Here is a 21,368-nt window from a genome sequence, read left to right as displayed (position 1 = left end):
GAAATAGAAGGATATGAAGTCTGAAATGGTACTATATATAAACATCCTAGTGCTATTGAATTCATTTATTCATAATAATTCATAATCAAATAAGAATACATCAAAATGAGAAAACAGTATCACAAAAAAGTTCACACAAAACTGTGCCAAAACCAACATTATTTATTTGCTTTTAATGCATTAAATCAGTTTTACAGTTACATTGTAATGATAAGTGTAATAAGTGAACCAGAAATCATTAACTGAAAGTCATCAATGATTATAACAATAAATTATATATTAAGCATATTGGAAATTAAATATATTGTTAAATTTAGGTTACAGACCACCAATTCAACCAATGAGCATTTGGAACGTATGCAAAAATAGTCCTATGCAGAAATTACCCCTGTTCCTCATAGTGCTGTGAAAAAAGTTCTCATCTCATTTAAAAAATTTAAATAGTTTCTAAAAGGAAAAACATTTCTGTACATTTTATTTACTGCATTTTGCTTCTTGTGATGTGAAGCCTAATCTCCATAATGATTTCTAAATATACCCCTATCATGTGAAAACACTGGGATTTCCCATGCTATTTATAGACACTTCACTTCCGGTGACCAGTACTGCACTGCAAGTCTGCTAACCCCACATGCCATTCTGAGGATTGTGAGCTGACATATGTAGAATCATGCTGATATATAGTCCTCTGCAGGTTAAAGTTAAGGTAAAGTCCAGAGAAGCCATTGAATATTGTGAAATTAGCATAGAAGCCTATGGGAAGTGGAATTAGTGGTTTTTAGCCTGAAGCTGAGGCCATGGCAAAATGATAAGTTTCTTGGAATAGCTTTAAACTACTTGAAGATCTTGTAAACTTTGCTATGAGAGGAATACACTACAAAAATCCTTCAAGATATGCATTTTTTTAAGTTATAGGTCCAAATTATGAAAAATTGGTCTTTTTGGCTGAATTTTATGTCCTATCTTGTGAAAAGTGTAGAAAATTTATTAAAAATATCAAATATTTAACTTTGAGGGCTATATTTACTTAAATGTGGTGGTAATCAGCACTTGAAATCAAGTTTTGTGTAAATTTGAGCAAAAATTTGATTAGAAATGAGGAAAAACTCACTTTCATTACTGCGGTTAAGGACATATAAGCATTTCCCTATGGCAACATGGAAAATGCATTTTTGAGTATTTTTTTTGCTTTAGGTGCCCTTTACTTGTCATGTTTTATTGTGAAAACACTGTATTTAAAAATTTAAAGCCAAAGATATCACCTTTTGCGAAAATTTAAAGATTTAGGGTTTTTGACATGTGATCAAGAAAAAGGGAGAGGCATGTCAGAAATAATTTTTAAAAAATAGACCAATTTTTCAGAAAATGACTACTTTTAAAGGCTATCTCTTTATTAATATTGTTAAAAAACAAGTTGTGATTGATTTTTTTTATTTGAAAAGTCAGAAAAAGTTCTTTGCAAATATTTAATGCATTTAAGTATGGTAGAATATTGTCACTTTTTTGCTCGCGCAACTTGGTTACCCTATATTTAAAAATCAAATATTTAAAAAAGTGCTTGTCACATTTCACTGAAACTCTGCAAATGCATTCAGTATGTGTATAGGAAGATACTTGTATAGTTATTTATTTTTTCTAAGACAGAAAGTGAATCTTTAAATTGAAGATATTCATAGCACTATTTGGGTCCAATAGGTCTTATGATATAAAGCCTTCCCCTCATCTTAGACAATTAGACATCTTGCTGATGGGCACATCATAGACCTGGCCTCTCCCACAAGAATATTTCTATAACCACACCTGATCTTTTAACATGTACAAAACAAAAATAGTTATCTTATGATGTTTAAAGTAAAATGAATTTATTTATAAATTTACAATGATTCAGAATTATCCTTTTGACATCTATCATTACATATTAAGTAGCACTCCACATTAGAATCATGCAAAATGTTATTATGGTTGGAAAGCCTACATATTTTTATTTTTTATATTTTGTTTAAAAAGTCATAGTAAACAGGAGGTAACATGAGGCTTTTCATATAACCCTTGTTCATAGGAGTTAAAATTATAAAAGAATGTTCTGTAGAATTCAAAATTACCGGTAAGGGAGATAACTCTGTAAATCACACTAAACTACAGTAGAAACTATTAAATTTTCAGTGTGAATTATCTCTTAAGAGCAGACAGATTGGAATGAGTAATTATACATTTCATCATATAGACCTATAAAGCAACTTAATAACAAAAATAAAGATATGTAGCCTTTTTTGAGGTGTTTTACATTTTACAGAATTGGCATGATTCTTACAAAAACTACTAATTAAAAGTTACAATCCACATCCAGGCAACAAGGTTACCATTACTGTAATGTTGTCTTTAGCACCTGCCTGTAATGCCGCCTGTACTAAATGTTCTGCCATTACCTTGGCAAACTCTCGGTGAAAAGCATCCCGTGATTGGTTAGGGTTCATTTGTGACATACGTGAGAACGCAGGTATTGAAAGATAATCTCCATAGGTCTCAACATCAGCCTCATTTCCAGATTCATCGTCAAAGTCATTAATATGGCTTCCTACTTCCGTTTTCAAATCAATATCAGTATTTGGAGTATTTACGTCTGTTTTTCTGGGACTTGTGTCAACAACTGTAGATAGTTCTCGCTCATGGTCACCCATAGTGTTGTCATGGTGATGTTTAACACTCTGAGTTATATTTGAGAATGATGTAGTAATGTGTTGACTATTGACATCTTCAATTAAGGGTTTTAAAGTTGTACTTATTTTACTAGGAACAGGTACAAAGTTGCTAGGCAATAACTGAAAAGTAATAGGAAATTAAATATATGGTACCAGTGATCAAAAAGAGAAGAAAAAAACCCAAAATGTTAAATGTTCATTATATTATAGCATAGGTTTCTTAATTGTGAAAGCTGAATTTTTTACATCAAAATACATGGTAAAGCTTCAGTATATAGAAACAGAGGAGAGAGAAAAAGAGAGAGGGGGAGAGAGTGAGAGATTTTTTTACACAATGCACGGACTTTTTACATTAAAACAGTTAATGAACAGCTTAATTTAAAAAAACAAACTCAGAAAACAAGTGACTATCAATAATAAGTAAAATATGAAACTTACTTTCAACAGTAAAGAGGTTGCTTCCTGAGGAGTGAAAACCTCCCAAACCCCATGTGAGGCAACAATGAGGAACTGTGCATACTGATCTATAGCTATAGATGTTGTATATGGCTCTACCAATACACATTTCTTCAGTTTTACATCTCCATGGTTACCAAGTCCTCTGGTGGTACTTAATACTCCATTTACTCGTTTTTCTTTCTTACTTTCACTTATGTCTCCACCTTAAATATAATACATAGATATGTGGATGTTATAAGTGTTTATGAACTATAGGATTACTAACTGATGAGAGCAATCAATGATCTCCCCAAGGCTATATAGCATCACACTGCCTTGATGCTATCTCCCCTGGGCTGTATGGCATCACACTGCTTTGATGCTATCTCACCAGGACAAAAATCTTTATTTGGTCTTTCAAGGGCAATAACTCTAATTAGATGTCTTCACACAATTAGGACCCTATGAGAACTTTTGCAGGTCTTGTCATCAGGATCATTTCAACGACAGTTTCTTTCTTTCTATTATAGTTTTCTAGTTATAACCAAATAAACTGTTAACCATAGAGACATGTCTTGCTTGACTGTTATTCAAAATCTGACTGCAGTGATTTCCCCTGGGTATAAAGCACCACATGGCCCAGATGCTATATTTTTTACAAGGATGTAATCTGAAAAGAACTTCCCATAGGGTCCATAGACATACAAATGTGATACTATAATTTTTAAATGCAAGGTGCTTTATTAAAAAAAAACAGAGGTAACCAGGATGCTGTTTGTACATCTTAAGGAGGTAGACCTAGGGTAAGGGACATAACTCTTGAAATCAGTGATATGTCTGTATCATATTCAATGTCACCAAAGCCTTTCAAGCTTTTCTTATAAACAGAATAAAATCAGTCCAAGTTACTTTGATGCTTACCATACATAAAATTGATGTAAAATGCTGAATACAAACGTTCTAATGATTTTTAAATGGCAAATAATGTCCTAGCAGCTCCCTACTTTTTTTAACCCCAGCTGGCACTCCTCCTTTTCACAATATCTGAATCAGCACCTAACTACAACATTAAATGTTTACCTGCTTTCACAACTCTTTTCCGCTCTTTTTCATTATTTGGAGTATGATCTTTAGTCAGTCTGTAGGGTTCATTCCCTCTCACCAAAATACAGTGTACATTACCTTAAATGTAAATATGGAAAATAAAAAAATAATAATTCTTTCTGTAAATACAGTGGACAATTTACTTTGCATGTATTTATACAGATTATAAAGATTTTTTATGTTACAAAGATATAAAACTCCTCAGACATTTTAATATTTTTTCTGTACATTTAAGTACCTGCCCACATAAAATTCAGATACCACTGATGGTAAAGTGATTCATGGTGTAGAAAACCCACTAAAATAACTAACAATGCTTTTTCAATCTACATTTGCAATACATTCACGTAACAAGAATCATTTCTGCATTCAGATCTGCACTTTTTAGAAAATTATACATTTATCCCGCACTAAAATCAACCAAATCAAACCAAATCAAGAACGATAACTCTTGCAAAGTGCCCATTTCATGTACTGTACTAGACCTAAACTGTGCTAGATGTGTTTTTGTGTTTCTACAAAGGGTGGTAATGCAAAAAACAGCATTTTGTATATGAAATACATGTACATTTAAAACTATGCCAGGGATGTACACTTGTATGTCCCTGATTAATGTGTAAGAGTGCTGGGGAGTTTCTTTTTCGATTAAATCTAAGGCATCTATTTGGATTCTCTGGAAAACATGCTTGCATGACAATGGAAAAAAAATTATGTGCTTTATTCATACACAATGTACATGTACATTTAAGTTTTATTTTATGTCTTTACAAAGTGCTGTAAATAACAGATGATCCTGAAAGATGCAAATACTACCATACTTTAAAAAAATATACCATTAAATTGTTCCTCATTTTCTCATGCGAAAGTGACTAAAGCTTTCAACATCCTGGAAAAAAACCCTGTGTACAATCTATATAACTTTTTTCTCAAATACGCAACAACCGAATGAAAAAATAAGACTGGTTACATGATCAGTAATTCAAGAAATAAAACTGAATTTGGTGAGTTTTTGACATGTATGAATCACCTTCTGTCTGATTTTTATAATGACTGCTACTTAAATCATATTCTAATGAAAACAGTGAAAAAAATTAATAAATTATATGTACACTGAAAGCTTGATAAATTACAAAACTTAAGTGTTCCTTGGAATAAAAAAAAGCTTATTTCAATGATTTAAGTTTTTTTTTTTAAATATTAAAAAACTTATATGATACCAAATGTACCAATAAAAATTGTTAAATGTCTTTTATCAAAAGAATACTAACCAACCTTAACAATCTCAATATAAGTTATGGATTTTTTATGATAAACAAAAATTTTCTTTCCAACTACATATGCTACATGTATTTATTTGGTAGTATAATTTAATATAATACTAGTATGAAAACTAGAGGCTCAAGAGAGCCTGAATCGCTCACCTGGTTAACCGTCTGCTTATTTGAAAAAACTCGAGGAATGAGACAGGCAAAGTTAAAATCAACTAAATTGTCAAATACAGGAAATACTTTTAATAGCATTTTCATGACCTGAATCAGAATTTTGCTAAAGGCAACAATATTTGAATTATTTTCAAAAACCTGTCTTCAGACCCCTAAGTTCCATTTTTTAGTATAGGCAGCCATATCTATTCACGGATTAAAAATCACAATAGTCAATTTGAGCACAGTACACTAAAGAACTAGTATACTTATTTTCATTCAATGATCTTAAATGGTTTTAGAGAAGATTTTCAAAGTTGTACATGTGAAAAAAAAGACAAAACAACTTTAAGGGGCTGTAACTCCTACATCAGTTGATGAATTGTTTTGAAAATTTTGGCATAGACCCGTCTCATGATGCTGAACAATATTACCCAGATAAAAATTTGCTAAAGGCGACAGTTTTTGAGTTATTTGCAAAATACTGCCCTCTGACCCCTATGTTCTATGTTAAGTAACAGAAGCCATGTTTTTTCACAAATAAAAAATCACAACAGTCATTTTGTGTGGGATAACCTGAGGAACACATATGCCAACTTTCTTTGAATTCTGTACATTGGATTTTGAGAAGATTTTGAAAGTTGCACATGCGAAAAATGCAAAAAAAAAAACTGTTTCAGGGGCCCTAACTCCTACATCAGTTGATGAATCGTTTTGAAAATTTTGGCATAGGACCGTCTCATGATGCCTTTGGCCAGGTGAGCTAAAAAGTTTGTGATATTTGTTATATTTGGTAATATGTTTTATGTCATAAGCAAATTAAAAATTTAAATTATAAAACTTAAAGTTATTTTTTTTATGTTGACATCAAAAAACTGTTTAAATTTTCATTATTTAAGATGATCTAGCTATTTCTCTAACCTGCATTGGCAAGATGAAGTAGACCAAGAGTCCTTGGTTCCTCATAACTGCATAGTTTTCTTTCTACATTTTGGTCTTCTACAGTTTCTTCAGGTTCCTCTTTAACAGGGAAAATAACCCACCGTCTGTCTGGTTTGTTTGGATCCATAGCTTGTAGAATCATTGTTATGGCTGAACATCCACTCCATCTGACTCGAGAACATTCATCTTTACCATATGATAGCAAAATATCAATTAGCTGGTATGACTTTTTAAATGCATTTTCAAGTTTGAGTGACATGACTGGTTTTGATTGCTTCTTTTTCTTCTGGGTAGTCTTCCCTTCATTTTCTGCTGACTTTTCTAAGTCTGATTTTTCCTCTATTATTGTTTTTAACTCATCTTTACTTAACTCCTTTTCTAAAGCTTTTGAAACACGACCTGACCTTGGTGTTACCATGTCATCATATTTTTCTTCACAGATTTTGATAATTTGGTCAACAATAGTCATGCTTCCTTCATAGAGCACCTCCCTTTCACTCTCTTTAGTAGATGGCCTTTCAAATTCAAAATGACCAATGTTGTCTGCTTTCTCTGCCATATTTTTAGCCAAAGTAGATATAGTTTTTGGATCAAATTTCTTCATTTCATTTAAAAGCATGTGATGCAATTCTGCTGCTGCCACATCAGCAGCAAATCTACCATGATGTCCATCAAATATGGCCATATAACATTTATTATCATCTCCACCAAAGGCATCTTGAAAAACTTTAGTATCTTCCATGTGATTTTTCCAACGACTGTTACCATTTGAGCAAAAGCCAACCGCAAAAGCACATTCTGGACTACAATTGAGGGCAGAACCATTCATATTAATATCTATCTCATCCTGAGCTGGCTGTAACTGGGCTAATGTACCATCAAGATCTGACTTTAAATATTCATAAGCATCATTTATTTTCTGAATCTCTTTACTTTCAACTTTAGTTGCTAGGCCTGCAGCAGTTTCTTTCATTTTCTTGATAATAACATTTCTACGTTTAAGCAGCATCTCTATATTTTGGGGTCGTGGGAGTTTTCTGCCATATTTCATGGTTGCCAAAGCTTTGTGGTATTTTCTGTGCTCCTGTAGATGTATGAGATTTATATAGTCCTGACATTTCTCACAGAGAATGGTGATATCAGGATTGGTCTGAATGTCTGGCAGATTGGTCTGTGGAGTATCTGTAGATAATACAAAATTAGTTATGGAATAAATGATTTTCTTGTAAACTTTGATACTAGAATTAAATCATAAGGAAAGATTGTAATATTTATTCTGTCTATTAGAAATATAATCAATGCTCATGGTGCATAGCAAAAAATAACTGGCATTGCAGGCTATTTAGTCTGCACCACATGATCAAGATTATTTTTGGGTGCTCATCAAGTATTGAGGTAATTTTAAATAGTAAAAAATACAGCTAACTATACAAATGATCCATACAAAATGTACTACTTTATGCATACATCAGTTTCTTAAAAAAAAGGCAATGGTCAATTTGCTATGAATAGACTCCAAATTCAGATCATAATCTGAAATAGGAGGTGCACTTCTTCAATATTCAACAAGTACCCAGTATTCTGTGACAGTTTCATTGAATTCCATTCAGTGGTGTTGGTACCTATATCCAAAGCTCCGAACAGCGTCTAAATTCACTCTAGACGCTGCAGCCAGTCCTCTCAGAAAATGAAAGAATCTTGCAAAGTCAGAAAAAATTGAATGATTTTACGTGACGTTAAGCAATTGTCGAATGTTTCAATTTTGAAAAGCCTGTCTGCAGCAGTTCGTAAGAAAAGAAACGAACATCTGCCTCTGCATGGAGTTTGTCTATATCCATCAAAAGCAAAGTCTAAGTTTTGCTAGGATAGGAAAGGCAGAGGGAAGTGAGACATGAAAATTATTTGGTGAAATTTTGCCAAAAATCAAGATTTCATGGTAAAAATATTTGTTCACTATTTTTAAGCAAGGGGCATACACTGCCTCCACCTATATGATTTTACGGCACATTCAAAATGTGTAAAATGTTGAATTTTTACAAAAAATTTTGGGATATTTTTAGAATTTAAGTCTTTAAAACTAAGTGCTGCTGTCCAAAAACAAGGAAACAGGAAAATGAGGGCCTGCTTGAAAGCCTCTGTTGAGGAAGTTGCAGAAAAGGGAGCAGTATCTGTCTTCCTAGTGGATGAGATGTACAGATGAAAGTACAGAATCCTATAACTATACACCATTCTGCAAGCGGTGGTATGAAGATTTCTACTGACATTCCTTATCTTATGTGAAAATGGAAATTTTCGTCTGCTTGAAATTGACAATTGGTATTTTAGATAGTATATTAATGTCTAAAAAAGAAAAAAATCTAAAAATGGTATAAAAATGTGCAAATGATTATCACAACTTCAAGTTTATAATGTGAAGAATCATATGGCCTTTGGTGCGAAATGTGAAACAGACTGTCAAATAAATTACAATAACAATAAAAAAAATGCAGTATTGTATGCAGTCTTCATAACAATTCATCCTATTATATATGTTTGGCCAAGTGGCATAAGAGCTAGGGGATACATCCACAAGGTCTTGTAGTGGTATTAAATGTTGAACACAGTCTAAAATGTTCCATTACAGTTACAGCTAAATTCCACGGAACATGCAAGGATTAAATGTTATTAATCAATCTGCAAACCAGTTCTTATTACTTAGATACTTCAACAAAACATAACCTATAGTACTTCATGTTTTTATTCTATATGGAGAAAATATGCGAGGAATTTTTAAGAAATTCAGGTGATAAGAACCACAACAGATGAAGACAACAACCATGAACAAACAAACAGCTTTTAGTTAGATAGACAATGCAGTTGAAACAATCAAATTAACTAATAATAAATTAATTTGAGATAAATACTGTTATCTGATTGGTTAAAATAATTTTGTTATATCTCAATAGATAAAAAAATATTGACATGCCCCTATTCAGTTAAATTCATAGCTACTTTTCTCGTGTTTAAAAATAAAAATATGTTTTAAAATTAATTTATAAGAATTGGTTATGATAAAAATCTGGTCTTTTGAAAAATAACATAAATTTTCCATGTGCATATTTTGTTTATTGCACTTCGCACAATAAACAATATGCACATGGAAAATTTATGTTATTTTTCAATAGACAAACTTTTTATCATAGCCAATTCTTAAATATTAAACCAAAACCAGTATCAGAAACAATTAATGGTTCTTAATAGACAAAATACAGAATACAAATCAACATCTAAAGCATACATTAGTATCAAAACAAAGACCAAAAAAGTCATGCATCACTTACTTCCACGCAGAACTTTCATCTGTGATTTGTCTTAAATCCAAAATATATTTAATTAATGGAAATGATAAAGACTATAATCTCTAAAATATGGATTTAAAACTTTAATTTTTTTGCACATTTATCATCTTTTACCCCAAGAGACAATTGAAACTAGATTTATGAAATTTGCAATGCTATCCTTTGCTTCTCCAAACTCTAGCTTTATCATATTATATAACCTGAAATTGCTTCTACTGCTCTTGTTTGGTTTTATACTTTAAAAGAATTTAGAATTAATGCCAAAACTTGGTCAATCATCATATATACTTTTTTAATTCAGAACTTTATTTAGTTTGATCCGATATAAAACAGACTAATTTGTTAAGGACACAGTACCAAACAAAATCATACAAAATAGAAAACAATTAAACCAATCAGAACATATTCCAGACCAAAATAAACCAATCAAAAGGATTGTTCCAGACCAAATTAAACCAATCAGAAGGCTTGTTTAAAACCAAATTAAAATTATTTTCTGATAAATTTGCACAACAAGTAGGGTAATAAAGTAAAGGAAAAAAAAAGAAAAGAAAAAAAGAAAACCCAACAAAATTTAAAATGACACAAATAAAAAGCAACAAAAAATAAAACCATATCTCTATAACACATATATATAGGTACAAAATACAGTATAAAATGCTAATTAAAGTCTGTAAAGTGTATTCAGTTGTATACTCCAATCTGATATATTCATTCACCTAATACAAATACAATATCTACTACCATCAAAATCAAATTTAATTTACCTTCAAAAACCACTGTCATAGCTGCATTAAAAAATATAAATACTGTACATGACATCAAAGAAAAAAAACATCCTCTGACTAATAGTACTGACGAATTCATTTCTACTGACATTTGCATATTTTCATGAAAACGATGTATACACAAAAACAGGTAAAGTTTATTTTTTACGAAATAATTTTGAATTGTGTTTTTTTTTTTTAAACCAGTTTTAAATATAATAATTTAACAGAATGAGTAAAACAACTTGATTCTTTAATGCATAAAATTAAATTTAAATTTACAATATCATTGTTCTAAAGAGTCAATGCCTGTAAATCATTTCTACCTACAAAAATGGATGTATATTTCATTTCTCAAATCTATAGTATATATACCAAACAGTAATAATGTACCTGATCTGTTAACATTGTGTCCCTGTAAACCTTGAGTTGGTCCATCTATGAGGTCTATTGTTTCCTCTTCTTCTTCAAACTCTACCTGAGTTGTCTGATGCTGTTCTGCTGACTCTGACTCTGATGTCATCTCAGCTGAAAAAAAAATAACAAAATACATTAAAATTGTTGTTATCGTATATTTTGAAATAATTATTGTTTTTGTGGTATACATTGCACTTGGGTCTTATATATATGTAAAAACTTACACTTTAGTACTCAAAATGAATTAGAAAGTGGAACCAAAATCTATATATTGTATATCTGTTCTCCCTCTATTTAAGCCCTAAGCACTCCCCACAAAAAAAAACCAAACGAACAAAAAACCAAAAAAATAAAAAAACAAACACACAGACAAAAAAAAAAAAAAAAAAAAAAAAGCATGGAAACTTTATGCTAGTGTTGTCTCTTGCAATTAATATTATGTACCTAAGCTTTATTGACATACATGACAACATTTCAAAAGATAATAATAAAAACATGGTTTACAAACATTTACCGTAACTTTTTCTATCCTAAGCACATGACATGCTTGGTATGTTCTGTGTATTTTAAGTGTTACAGCATAGTGGGACATTTTTTAGGTTCCAAATTTTGTAATTTTGTCTATAAAAATGAGTACATGTATAAAATTTTTGCAGTCCATATTTTTTGCATCCACAGACACTTTCTTAACAGAACTTATGAGAAGATAACTGTGGATTCAAATTTGTTTTGCAGTTTTCTGAAATTTGAGTATAGTGAAATTAGAAATTTGTCACTACGGTACCTTCCATTTGCAACATGTCATTGTGATTGTTGAGACATACAGTCATGCTCAGTTGTAATATTCTTTACTTTAATTTTTCTATGATAACTGACGGCATTGTACTGCTCATGTGTATTTTCCTGCTATACCTTTTTTCCCCTGTTGTAAGCTGAATTATCTATTGAATATGCTATTAGTATGCTAATATGCTTAAAATAGTCTAGATACTAATGTATAACAATAAATATAAGATACTCCATACCTCTGAGCACCTTAATCCAGTGGTGATGTAGGGGGTATTGTAAAAATTCTGAGTAAAGAAATACAAATAAAAAGCAGAATCATGGATGATTTGACAATAAATAATTGTGATGCTGGATTAAAATGTCATTGGATTCAAACATTTCAAAGGGCTACTTTTGGTTAATTTCAAAGGCCCTGAAAATGAGCTTAGTCAAATCAGGATATTGCATAATCATATAAAATCTGAGCTTTTTTAGCTTTCAAACAAAATTTTATCTATGTAATACATGGAAACCTTCGTGCAAAAAGGTGCCAAAATATGTAACTTCTGCTAAATTGTGCAAACATACTTGATTTCATTGCATTTTTTTTTCAGGCAATTTTGCCAACATGCTTCAACAACTTATATATTCCAACCATGAAGAACCTATTGTTTCAACCAAATTTTTGACAAAATATTAAGTTTGTCCATACCTACTGCCCATACATGTATGTCTGAAACAAAAACACACCAGCAAACCTCCTGATTTTGTAAGAAATTCAGAAAATTGCATAGAGATGATACTTATTTTGACACAAATATATGTTCTAACAGCCTGTAAATCTTCTTTTTCTGGGTTAAGTAATTTTTTAAACAAAAAAATGTTGAAATAGGTTTTTCAGTTTGTAATTTTCAATAATTAAACGAGTTTGAAAATGGTAAAAATTAACATCAATACCCCTTTTGCAATTGACCAACCTTACATATGAACCACAACTTATACAGTCTAGTCTATGTAGGCAAAACACAAGAAAGGTTTAACATAAAAATTGTTTGGGAGTTAACAAAAACAGATTCTTTACACTTAATTGACATTCAATCTCAAAGATCATTGATTCTTTACTATGAAAGTTTGTGCGGTACTAACTAAATTTCAAGTAAATTCACATACATTAGGTCTCACTGACCACTTCTAACGGTTCCATTACTTTACATGTTAAAAAAGTAATTTTCAATGTTTCACTGTGAATTCCCAGGACAAATGTCATCTTAAAAGTTGCATACCATTGCAAAGCTTGGAAAATAAGGCTTTCAAAATCAATATGCAAATAGGATGATGATTTTAGAAATTCTTCACAAAATTTACTTGAATCAGTTATACTGGAAATCCACATTTTTACCTTTACTGCTAACTAACAGCATGGAGGCAAATTACTCACACGTTAACAATATTCATACAATTTTGTAGTAAATTACAAATACGATTTTAAAGTACACATTCTCAGCATTATTTTGACTAGTTTTGATCAGAATACACACAAATAATATTCTTACAATGCATAGATCTAGGTTCAGCGTGTTTTTGGTACTACATAGGGATGGCTATTTGAAGTGGTTAGTGAGACCTCAACAGATTTTCACCAAAATTTGACCACCGGTAAAGCTCATCATGCTGAATACTTTTATCCTGTCAGAATTAGGTTTAACCTAATGGTTTTGGAGATATATGCCAAAATCTGCTGTCTGACCCGTATGTTCTATTTTTAATAACAGTGGCCATGTTTTTAACAGATGAAAATCCAAATAATCATTTTGTGCAGGATACTCTAAGGAACAATCATCATAAATTTCATCCAAATCCATTCAGTAGTTTCTGAGGAGAAGATGTTTGAAGAAATTGTTAACGACAACGACGACAGATGCAAAGTGATAGCAATAGCTGGTGTATGGCCAGGTAAGATAAAAATGTAGGTTAACATATCACTACAATTAGACCTGAGTACACTTTACAGTAATTATATGTGATCATTACATTATAAAATGAAAAATTATTAGTCAATTTCAGTTATAAGGGTATAAAGGGTTATTGTTTTCATTTACTTGTTTTTGATCAAGATTTTTACAAGTTCAATGTGGCATCCAAGCATGTCCCAAGCTAATAATACATTATAAGTTTATAATTAATAGATGGTACGGATGAACTTGGTGGGGGGGGGGGGAACCTTGGGACAGATAAACTTGGGGACTGAACAGTATAGGGCAGATCAACCTCTTATATAAAATTCTAGAACAAAAGGAGCAGAATTAAAATATACATGTTCACTGTCAAAAAATAAAACAGTTCTAAGGATAGATTTCAGTGCTACATATATTGTATATACACAGTGAATGCTTTCAGAAAAACATAAAATTCAGACTGGAAAGTGAGAAATAATCAAATATTAGTTTTGAACAATATCTTTAGGTTATACATTTTGGGCCTCTGGATAACAGAAAGCCAATTAGAAAACTATACATAATTTTTACTAGGACTTATGCATATCTCATTCAAATTTCAGAACTTGACATACCGTCGTAACAAATGATTTGGCAAAATAGTATTTGGGTACACATAAAAGTTAGTACACTAGGTACAGGTACAGAATACAGGTTACACATTTTGCCCATTTTTTTGTCTTTACCTTGATTCCCTTCGAGTTTCGCGCACCGTACTTAAATTGTTTCAAACTGTACATTAATTAATCAGTATGTATACTTAACGTTAAAATGTAAAAAGGCATTCAACTCCAACCTAATACTACTGTGCCTAATATTAATACTGCCAACCTTCTCGGCTGTCTGTTTCTTAAAAGTTAAATGGTCGTTAGTGTCAACAGATATTTAGGAAACTAGAATATGTGACTAAATGCGAACCGTGGTAGGTAAAGATACGAAATATGTACGCGGATCTACGGTGCACATAGGCGTCGGATCTAATGTGATCACATCTACCCTAAATTATGGAACGCTATGGAACGCCTAAACTGTCTGATGAGATACACATTTGTTTACGTATTGTCAATTTTATATCACTTGCTGTGGTTTTATAATTACATGTGGTCATTTTGTATTTACGTTATGTAGGAACATCTTTACATTATGTCGTTTTGTGTTTACGTTCTGCCATTTCGTCTTTACGTTCTGTAATTTTGTCTTTACGTTCTGTCGTTTCATGATTACGTTATGTCAACATATATTTACGTCATGTGGATTTATCTTTTCGTGCAGTGGTTTTCTTATAACGTGAGGTCGTTTCATCTTTACGTTATGTCGATCTCTAAATACTTTATGTGCATTTTCTTTTCTTTACGTGCAGTGATTTCTTCTTTACGTGATGTGGACAAAAAATTCATGATGACGTGTGACCCCGGAACTTTTCGATCCCGTGTAAACTTCAAATCAGTCCGTAAAAGGCAAAATAGACGTCACAACGCCGTCTATTCTAACCACTAATAAGTAAAAAATGTTACTTCTTTACCTTATAATAAATAAAATGGATAACCGAACAAACTTTTTCTGTGCAAATAAGTATTGCAATGCAGAAAAGAAAGTCAAAACAAGCCTTTTAGTACCCAATCTTAAGTTTTGGGAAAACTCCATGATTTTTCTATACTTTCATACTCATATGCTATTTTTGGGGTATGAAAACCAATGATGAGATTAAAAAAACATCAAATAAATACTGTTTTCAGTTCCCAGAGTGTGAACAAAACCTGTGTCTTAATGTGTTTTCTCATTTTTGCCATGTATACAGCCTTTTTCACTATATGAATGCATGCAGTAGAACACAAGGCAGAATTATCTCCGATCTGGGAGAGCAGACCCAAGTATTAGATTTGCTCTAGAATCAATATCCTATGTTCAATTGTAATAAATCTGGCATTTTTTAATTCCATACAAATAGAGCTTTCCAAAAATCACAAGACATACACCACTTAAAAAGTCCCCTTCTTCTTAAGGGTGCACTATACAGTTACATTAAGGCGCACTGTTTCGCACACCAAGTTACCCCGGTCAAAGTTTATAAAACTTAAAATTAGAAGTTGAAATTTGGTAGATATATTGTTTAAATGTAGTTAAGCATTTATACATAGACAGATGTAATATATATAATGGTAAACAGGTGTAATTTAAAGGAATAATGGTATCCGGAACGTTTCAGTCCCCTGCCGTATTAGGTTCTCTCCTCAGCATCAGACGACTGATTTTCAAACCTTATTTCGCACGAACTTTTGGAAGTAAAATTGTGAGAGAATGAATCGAAAAGGCTCTTATTATTTTTACCCTTTTTCCAACTACTCCATACATGCTTTCATCCTGTGGTGGCGTCTAAGTGCCTGATATTTTATAAAACATAGTAATTGGCTGTTAGTTTTGGAAAGGCACCCCTGATTTGTACTAAAACTCAGTAATATTTTTTCAGTATGTTACCATGGCTACTGGATTTTATAACAATAATCACTAAATTACTTATAAATGACTTGAACCTCCACACACCAAGGATTTCAAAAAATATGCACTTTTTTATGACAAAACACTAGAAATTTCTGTGCGGAATGCCTCAAAACAGTTTTATTTCAACAAAATGAGACCAAATATTCAGAAATGACCTAACTGTATTGTACTACCTAAACTCCACAAGAATCCATACAAACAACGTTACATTGCTGGATCTGCAAAATGTACCATCAAACATCTTGTAAAACTTTTAACTTCTATACTCACAGCTGTCAAAGAGAGTCTCCGGTCTTACCACGACACTTGTTACTCCCGTAGTGCATTAATTCAATGTAAATCCTGAAAAATTCGAAAGATCTTTTGGAGACCCTCAATTCAAGATTATTATCAGAATATAATAGCATTAAAACCTATGATTTTTGAACACAGTATACATTTATTCCCCATCCTCAGTTCAAATCCCGACTCAAAATATACATCGTTGTTTCTCCAAAAACCAAAACCAAAACAAAAACAAAACAAAAACGGTATACCTAGATACAAATATATAGTTCTTGGTAGAGATTCCTCAGACTTTGTTAAAAACAATTCCAAATCATCTTCCAAATATACAGAAGTAGATGTTTTCAAAATACTGGAATTTATGCTCGACAACATATTTGTCCATTGTGGTGGGCGCGTTTTTCAACGAACGGTCGGCATTCCAATGGGAACAAATTGTGCTCCTCTACTTGCTGATCTTTTTCTTTACTATTATGAGTCTGACATTATAGCTGATCTGATCCGAACGAAAGAATATCGTTTAGCTAGATCTTTTAATCTCAATTAACGCTATATAGATGACACATTATCTTTAAACAATTCTAATTTCGGGCATCTATTCAAAAGAACTTGATATAAAGGATACTACAGACACTGTTAAGTCAGCCTCATATCTTTACCTACACTTAGAGATCGATGGTAAAGGAAAACTATTGACCAAACTTTACAACAAACGTGATGACTTCTTTTACAGAATTGTCAACCTTCCTTTCATCTGTGGCAACATCATATCAGCACCTGCGTATGGAGTTTTCATATCACAACTCATACGTCACGCCAGAGCTTGTCGAAATTACGCAGACTTATTGTACCGCGCTAGACTTCTAATAAATAGGCTTTAGGAACCGGGTTATGTTGCTACAAGATTGAAGTCATCACTAGAGAAGTTTTAAGGTCGTCATCATGAACTCATGGATCGATACGGTGTATGCATCTGCACCATGAAAACTGATTTGTTCAGCGCGTCATAGTTTTCCTTTCATCTTTCGTCTACCCCGGACTTGACTTGTTATGAGCAACTCGGTGGGTGTTTCTAGAAAAGCAGAGGACGCTTCACTACCGGTGCACCTGGTCCATGCTCCAAATTTTAGTGGAGTCGAGTAGCTCATTTACTTTTGTTACTTTGTATGTATGATTTTAGTTACTCTGTTCTTTGTTGTGTATGTCTGTTTTCCATGTCTGGTCTTTGTTCCTGGATTACGTTCTTTTGATTTCCGCTAGAATCTTGGTTCCGTTGGTTACTCTTCCAAACATATTTACAGTTATATCATGTTTCGTACCGTGCAAAAAAATGAATTGTAATATGTCAAATAGTAGAGGTTTTTGATCTATGGTTTTAAAAGTGCATGTTCTTGTCAAGTGGAAATTGTAGTTGTGTTAAATTGTGAGTATGGTATTTTGGAATCAAAGTGTTCTGTGGAAATTATGGCTTTCAAACAAAAATTAAGTATCCCATGATCAATGTCTGGTTTCTGAAAAGAACAAATCCTTAAGGATATTCAAGACTCAGGGCGTATTTGGTACTTCAGCTGTAAAATATCTCCATATCCGGCTACGGATATGAACGTAACTTATAATATACCAGTTTCCAACTATTTTCTGAAAATATCAGCGTATTCAATGAAACAACTTACTGACACAACGAATTTTGTACCGTTCAAGTCAGAGACAATTCAATTTTTAAAACCAAAAGGTATCGTGTTTAAAAGGTTTCTCAATCTGGAACTAGTGGCCACCAATTAACGCTTAGACCAACTAAATATTTCGTCGGAAGTGTCTCCATATTGTCCATTTGTCTCTTGTCCAAGTTTTCAACCCACATGACCAATATTTTCTGCATGGAAATAATATAAAATAATCTCATTAAGGAGGTAGGCCTAGGGTAATGGGCATAACTCTTAAAAACAGTGATATGTTTGTATCATATTCAATTTCACCTTTCACTTGAGACAGCTAGAAAGACATCAATCCAAGTTACTTTGATGCTTGCATGAGATTGATATAAAGAGCCTGAATACAAACGTTCCAATGATTTTAAAGAGTTGTCTCCCTTACCTTAGGTCTACCTCCTTTACCGTGCATATTAAAATATGATAATCTTATTTAATTTTTGGTTTAATAATGATGTTTCATGAGTCGATGAAATACGTCTTCTTGCTATTTATATAGGCCACGCCAAGAATTACTGATCATTAAGTATTGCCCTTTTTATATGTAAAATAAGAGAAATGTATGTATAAGAAATAAATGTTCATTTTATACCCATATTAATTGGCGATGTATTATTTGATACTCTCCCGAAAATGTGTGCGTCCATTCGTCCATCCACATGTCCATCAGGTTCGAGTTAGGCCATTTTGAAAATATTGCCATCCCCCTTTTTTCAATAGTACGTAGTGGGGTATCACTAAATGTTCCATTAAAGCCATTTTTTCGATGTCATTGGCGCGTAAAAGAATTGACAGTCGAAAATTTTGGACATGAAGCGTTGACGCACTTCATTGAAAATGTGCTATGGTCAACGCAATTTACACGCCGATGAAACAAAAAAAAAGCATTTTTCACTTTGTGTATTTTAATGATTTAGTTTTAATAATGCATTTAAGCGTCTTTTTGCTCTCCAGTTTCGATGATATGATATGTAAGAACTACAGAAAGGTTTTGTTTAAAGCCTAGTACATTTGACTAAAATGTGTGCATTATTTCTGAAGGTTTTACAGTTTTCATTGTCCCCTTACGCAAAGCAGAAATGCCAGGCATTGTAATTATTGAGATCAATTTACTGTTGAAAATGTAATTAAGTATTGAGCGCACATCTTTCACTTGATAGAGCTTACACGTTTTGGATAATATTAGTATTTCATTGTACAACTGTGAACTATAATAATTAATGGAATTCATTTTATTTTTTGATGGTTATGCTTCTTTCTTCTTGTAAATGTAAAAAAATAATGTGCTGTACTAAAATACACAGGTAAGATCATTACCCATGGTAAACGAAATCAAGATACAGAATAAAGGAACCTAAATGAAAACAATGCATAGAAAACAATGTATTTCATGAGAAAGAATTGGAAGAGTCGGGCGTTCTTATGAACACCCAAGTTTCTGGTTTTTAGGAAAAGGGGAAAACAATATATGACAAATGAAAGTGAAATTATTCTTATTGTGGAAATTGATGCAAATGAAATTCACACTCCATTTTGTCCCATGGATTTTGATTGTAAGGACTTTTATGATTTCTTAAATTTATAACTAGACAGGCCTGCTTTGTAAACGGAATAGATATCTTGATTTCTGTATACTTCAGAGTGTTTATTTGCTCGTTCGTTGGTCCGCACCTTTTGGTTGTACAATGTATTAACTAATTAATACAGATGGATATTAGAGGGTATCACCCCTCTTTTTGGACCTTTTTTTTTTTTTTTTTTCATTTTTTAGAGTGTAGTTTAGACATAGGCACACAAGTCCATGGACTTAACATTTCAAAACAGCCGTACTTTGTATTTCAAATTTCATGGAATTTGGACTTTACCAAAAAAGTAAAATTGTACTTGGGACTTCACCCAAAATATAGAGTATACTTTAGACTTGAAGGGGGAGGGGTGATACCCCCCTATTCGAGGTATACCGTATTGTGGATGTTAAATTCAGACTTAAGCGACATCAACTTTCTATTTGATGGCTTTGCTTATATTTTGATAGAGCTCTACTCTATTATTAAATACATCTTTTCTTTGAATGGGTTATAAAGTGTTTAATAGGCAATTCAAAACGGTCATTTTATAAAACATCACATGTATGAGCGTTCATAAACTTCAAAGTACTACTGTTACTAGTTAAAGGAGACAGACCTAGGGTAACGGACATTACTCTTCCAAATCAATTGCACGTTTGTATAAACCATTTTACATAGATATTATGTAAACATCTACGTAACCATGTTTAATTATGTGATATATTTTACTAATTAGTGCAGATTTTCACGTGGAAAATGAGGATCCATATTTGTGGTTAAGGATAGTTACATTCAAAGTATTCTTTGTATTAACTCCACTCTTTAGAATTAGGGTCATACTGCAATTACTTTGTTCGTCAGTCTGTTCGTCAATTACACTTTTCGTAACAGATTTCTCAGCTACTGCGAGATGACTCTTAATTTGTCTCCCCTTTTAAGGTTCCTCGCTTATCTACTTTTCGTTTACCGATCGACATAGTAATTTTTCAGGTGGTACATATACATAATGGACATTTTTGTAGATGCATTCTTTTTCTGTCAGAGGGAATGCTTAGATATTTGATATTATACCTTTGCATGATGTATTGTACTGTGTCTCCCCTTTTCAGGTTCTTTGGAAGCTCATTCACTTCCTGTTATCCGATTGAATGAGTAATTTTTCGCATGGTACATGTACATAAGGCCAAATAAAATTATTTCTAAGGTTTTCTGTTACATGTCAGAAACAAAACGGGTCGTTGATCGGAATTTTTTCGAATTTATGTACAATTTTTCTCCAGATTTCATGGAAAACAACTAAAAAACATCTTATTAACCACCCTGACTTTGTGGAAACCGAAAATTGACTACCATATGTAAAATGTCGGGTCGTTTGGTGGTACTTTTTGTTGTTTGTTAACTTAAAAAAGTCGGTCGGGG

The 21,368-nt window shown here is 32.2% G+C and overlaps 1 protein-coding gene across 5 annotated transcripts; it reads right to left on the bottom strand.

Moving 5' to 3' along the window:
• Positions 1-50: 50 nt before the first annotated feature.
• LOC148600230 (protein phosphatase 2C-like domain-containing protein 1) lies at positions 51-14,786 on the bottom strand. 5 transcript variants are annotated; one of them, XM_088558484.1, is made up of 8 exons: positions 14,720-14,786; positions 11,103-11,237; positions 10,710-10,730; positions 9,925-9,954; positions 6,584-7,786; positions 4,218-4,319; positions 3,138-3,361; positions 51-2,819 (listed from the first exon to the last, which is right to left on the bottom strand). In XM_088558484.1, the coding sequence occupies exons 2-8, from the start codon at positions 11,230-11,232 to the stop codon at positions 2,331-2,333; spliced, it is 2,199 nt and encodes a 732-aa protein (XP_088414610.1). In that variant the 5' UTR covers positions 11,233-11,237; positions 14,720-14,786; the 3' UTR covers positions 51-2,330. The 5 variants fall into 5 exon arrangements, with proteins under 5 accessions (XP_088414610.1, XP_088414609.1, XP_088414612.1 ...); XM_088558483.1 differs by having other exon boundaries at positions 14,685-14,779; XM_088558486.1 differs by lacking the exon at positions 9,925-9,954 and having other exon boundaries at positions 14,685-14,779.
• Positions 14,787-21,368: the final 6,582 nt, after the last annotated feature.

This window comes from Perna viridis, chromosome 13 (genome assembly GCF_037379345.1).
Source record: "Perna viridis isolate PV_CMFRI_1.1 ecotype Kerala chromosome 13, ASM3737934v1, whole genome shotgun sequence".
Classification (NCBI taxonomy): Eukaryota; Metazoa; Mollusca; class Bivalvia; order Mytilida; family Mytilidae; genus Perna; species Perna viridis.
The sequence above is the reverse complement of the archived record's forward strand: the minus strand, read 5'-3'. Positions and strand labels throughout refer to the sequence as shown.

Bases quoted from the DNA above. Each gene is read 5' to 3' on its own strand.
- LOC148600230 (XM_088558484.1), bottom strand. From the start codon at position 11,232: ATGACATCAGAGTCAGAGTCAGCAGAACAGCATCAGACAACTCAGGTA. The intron at 9,955-10,709 runs GTAAATTAAATT...TTTGGATTTAAG, and splicing joins TATGACAGTGGTTTTTGAAG to ACAAATCACAGATGAAAGTT. The intron at 3,362-4,217 runs GTAAACATTTAA...ATTATATTTAAG, and splicing joins GAAAAGAGTTGTGAAAGCAG to GTGGAGACATAAGTGAAAGT.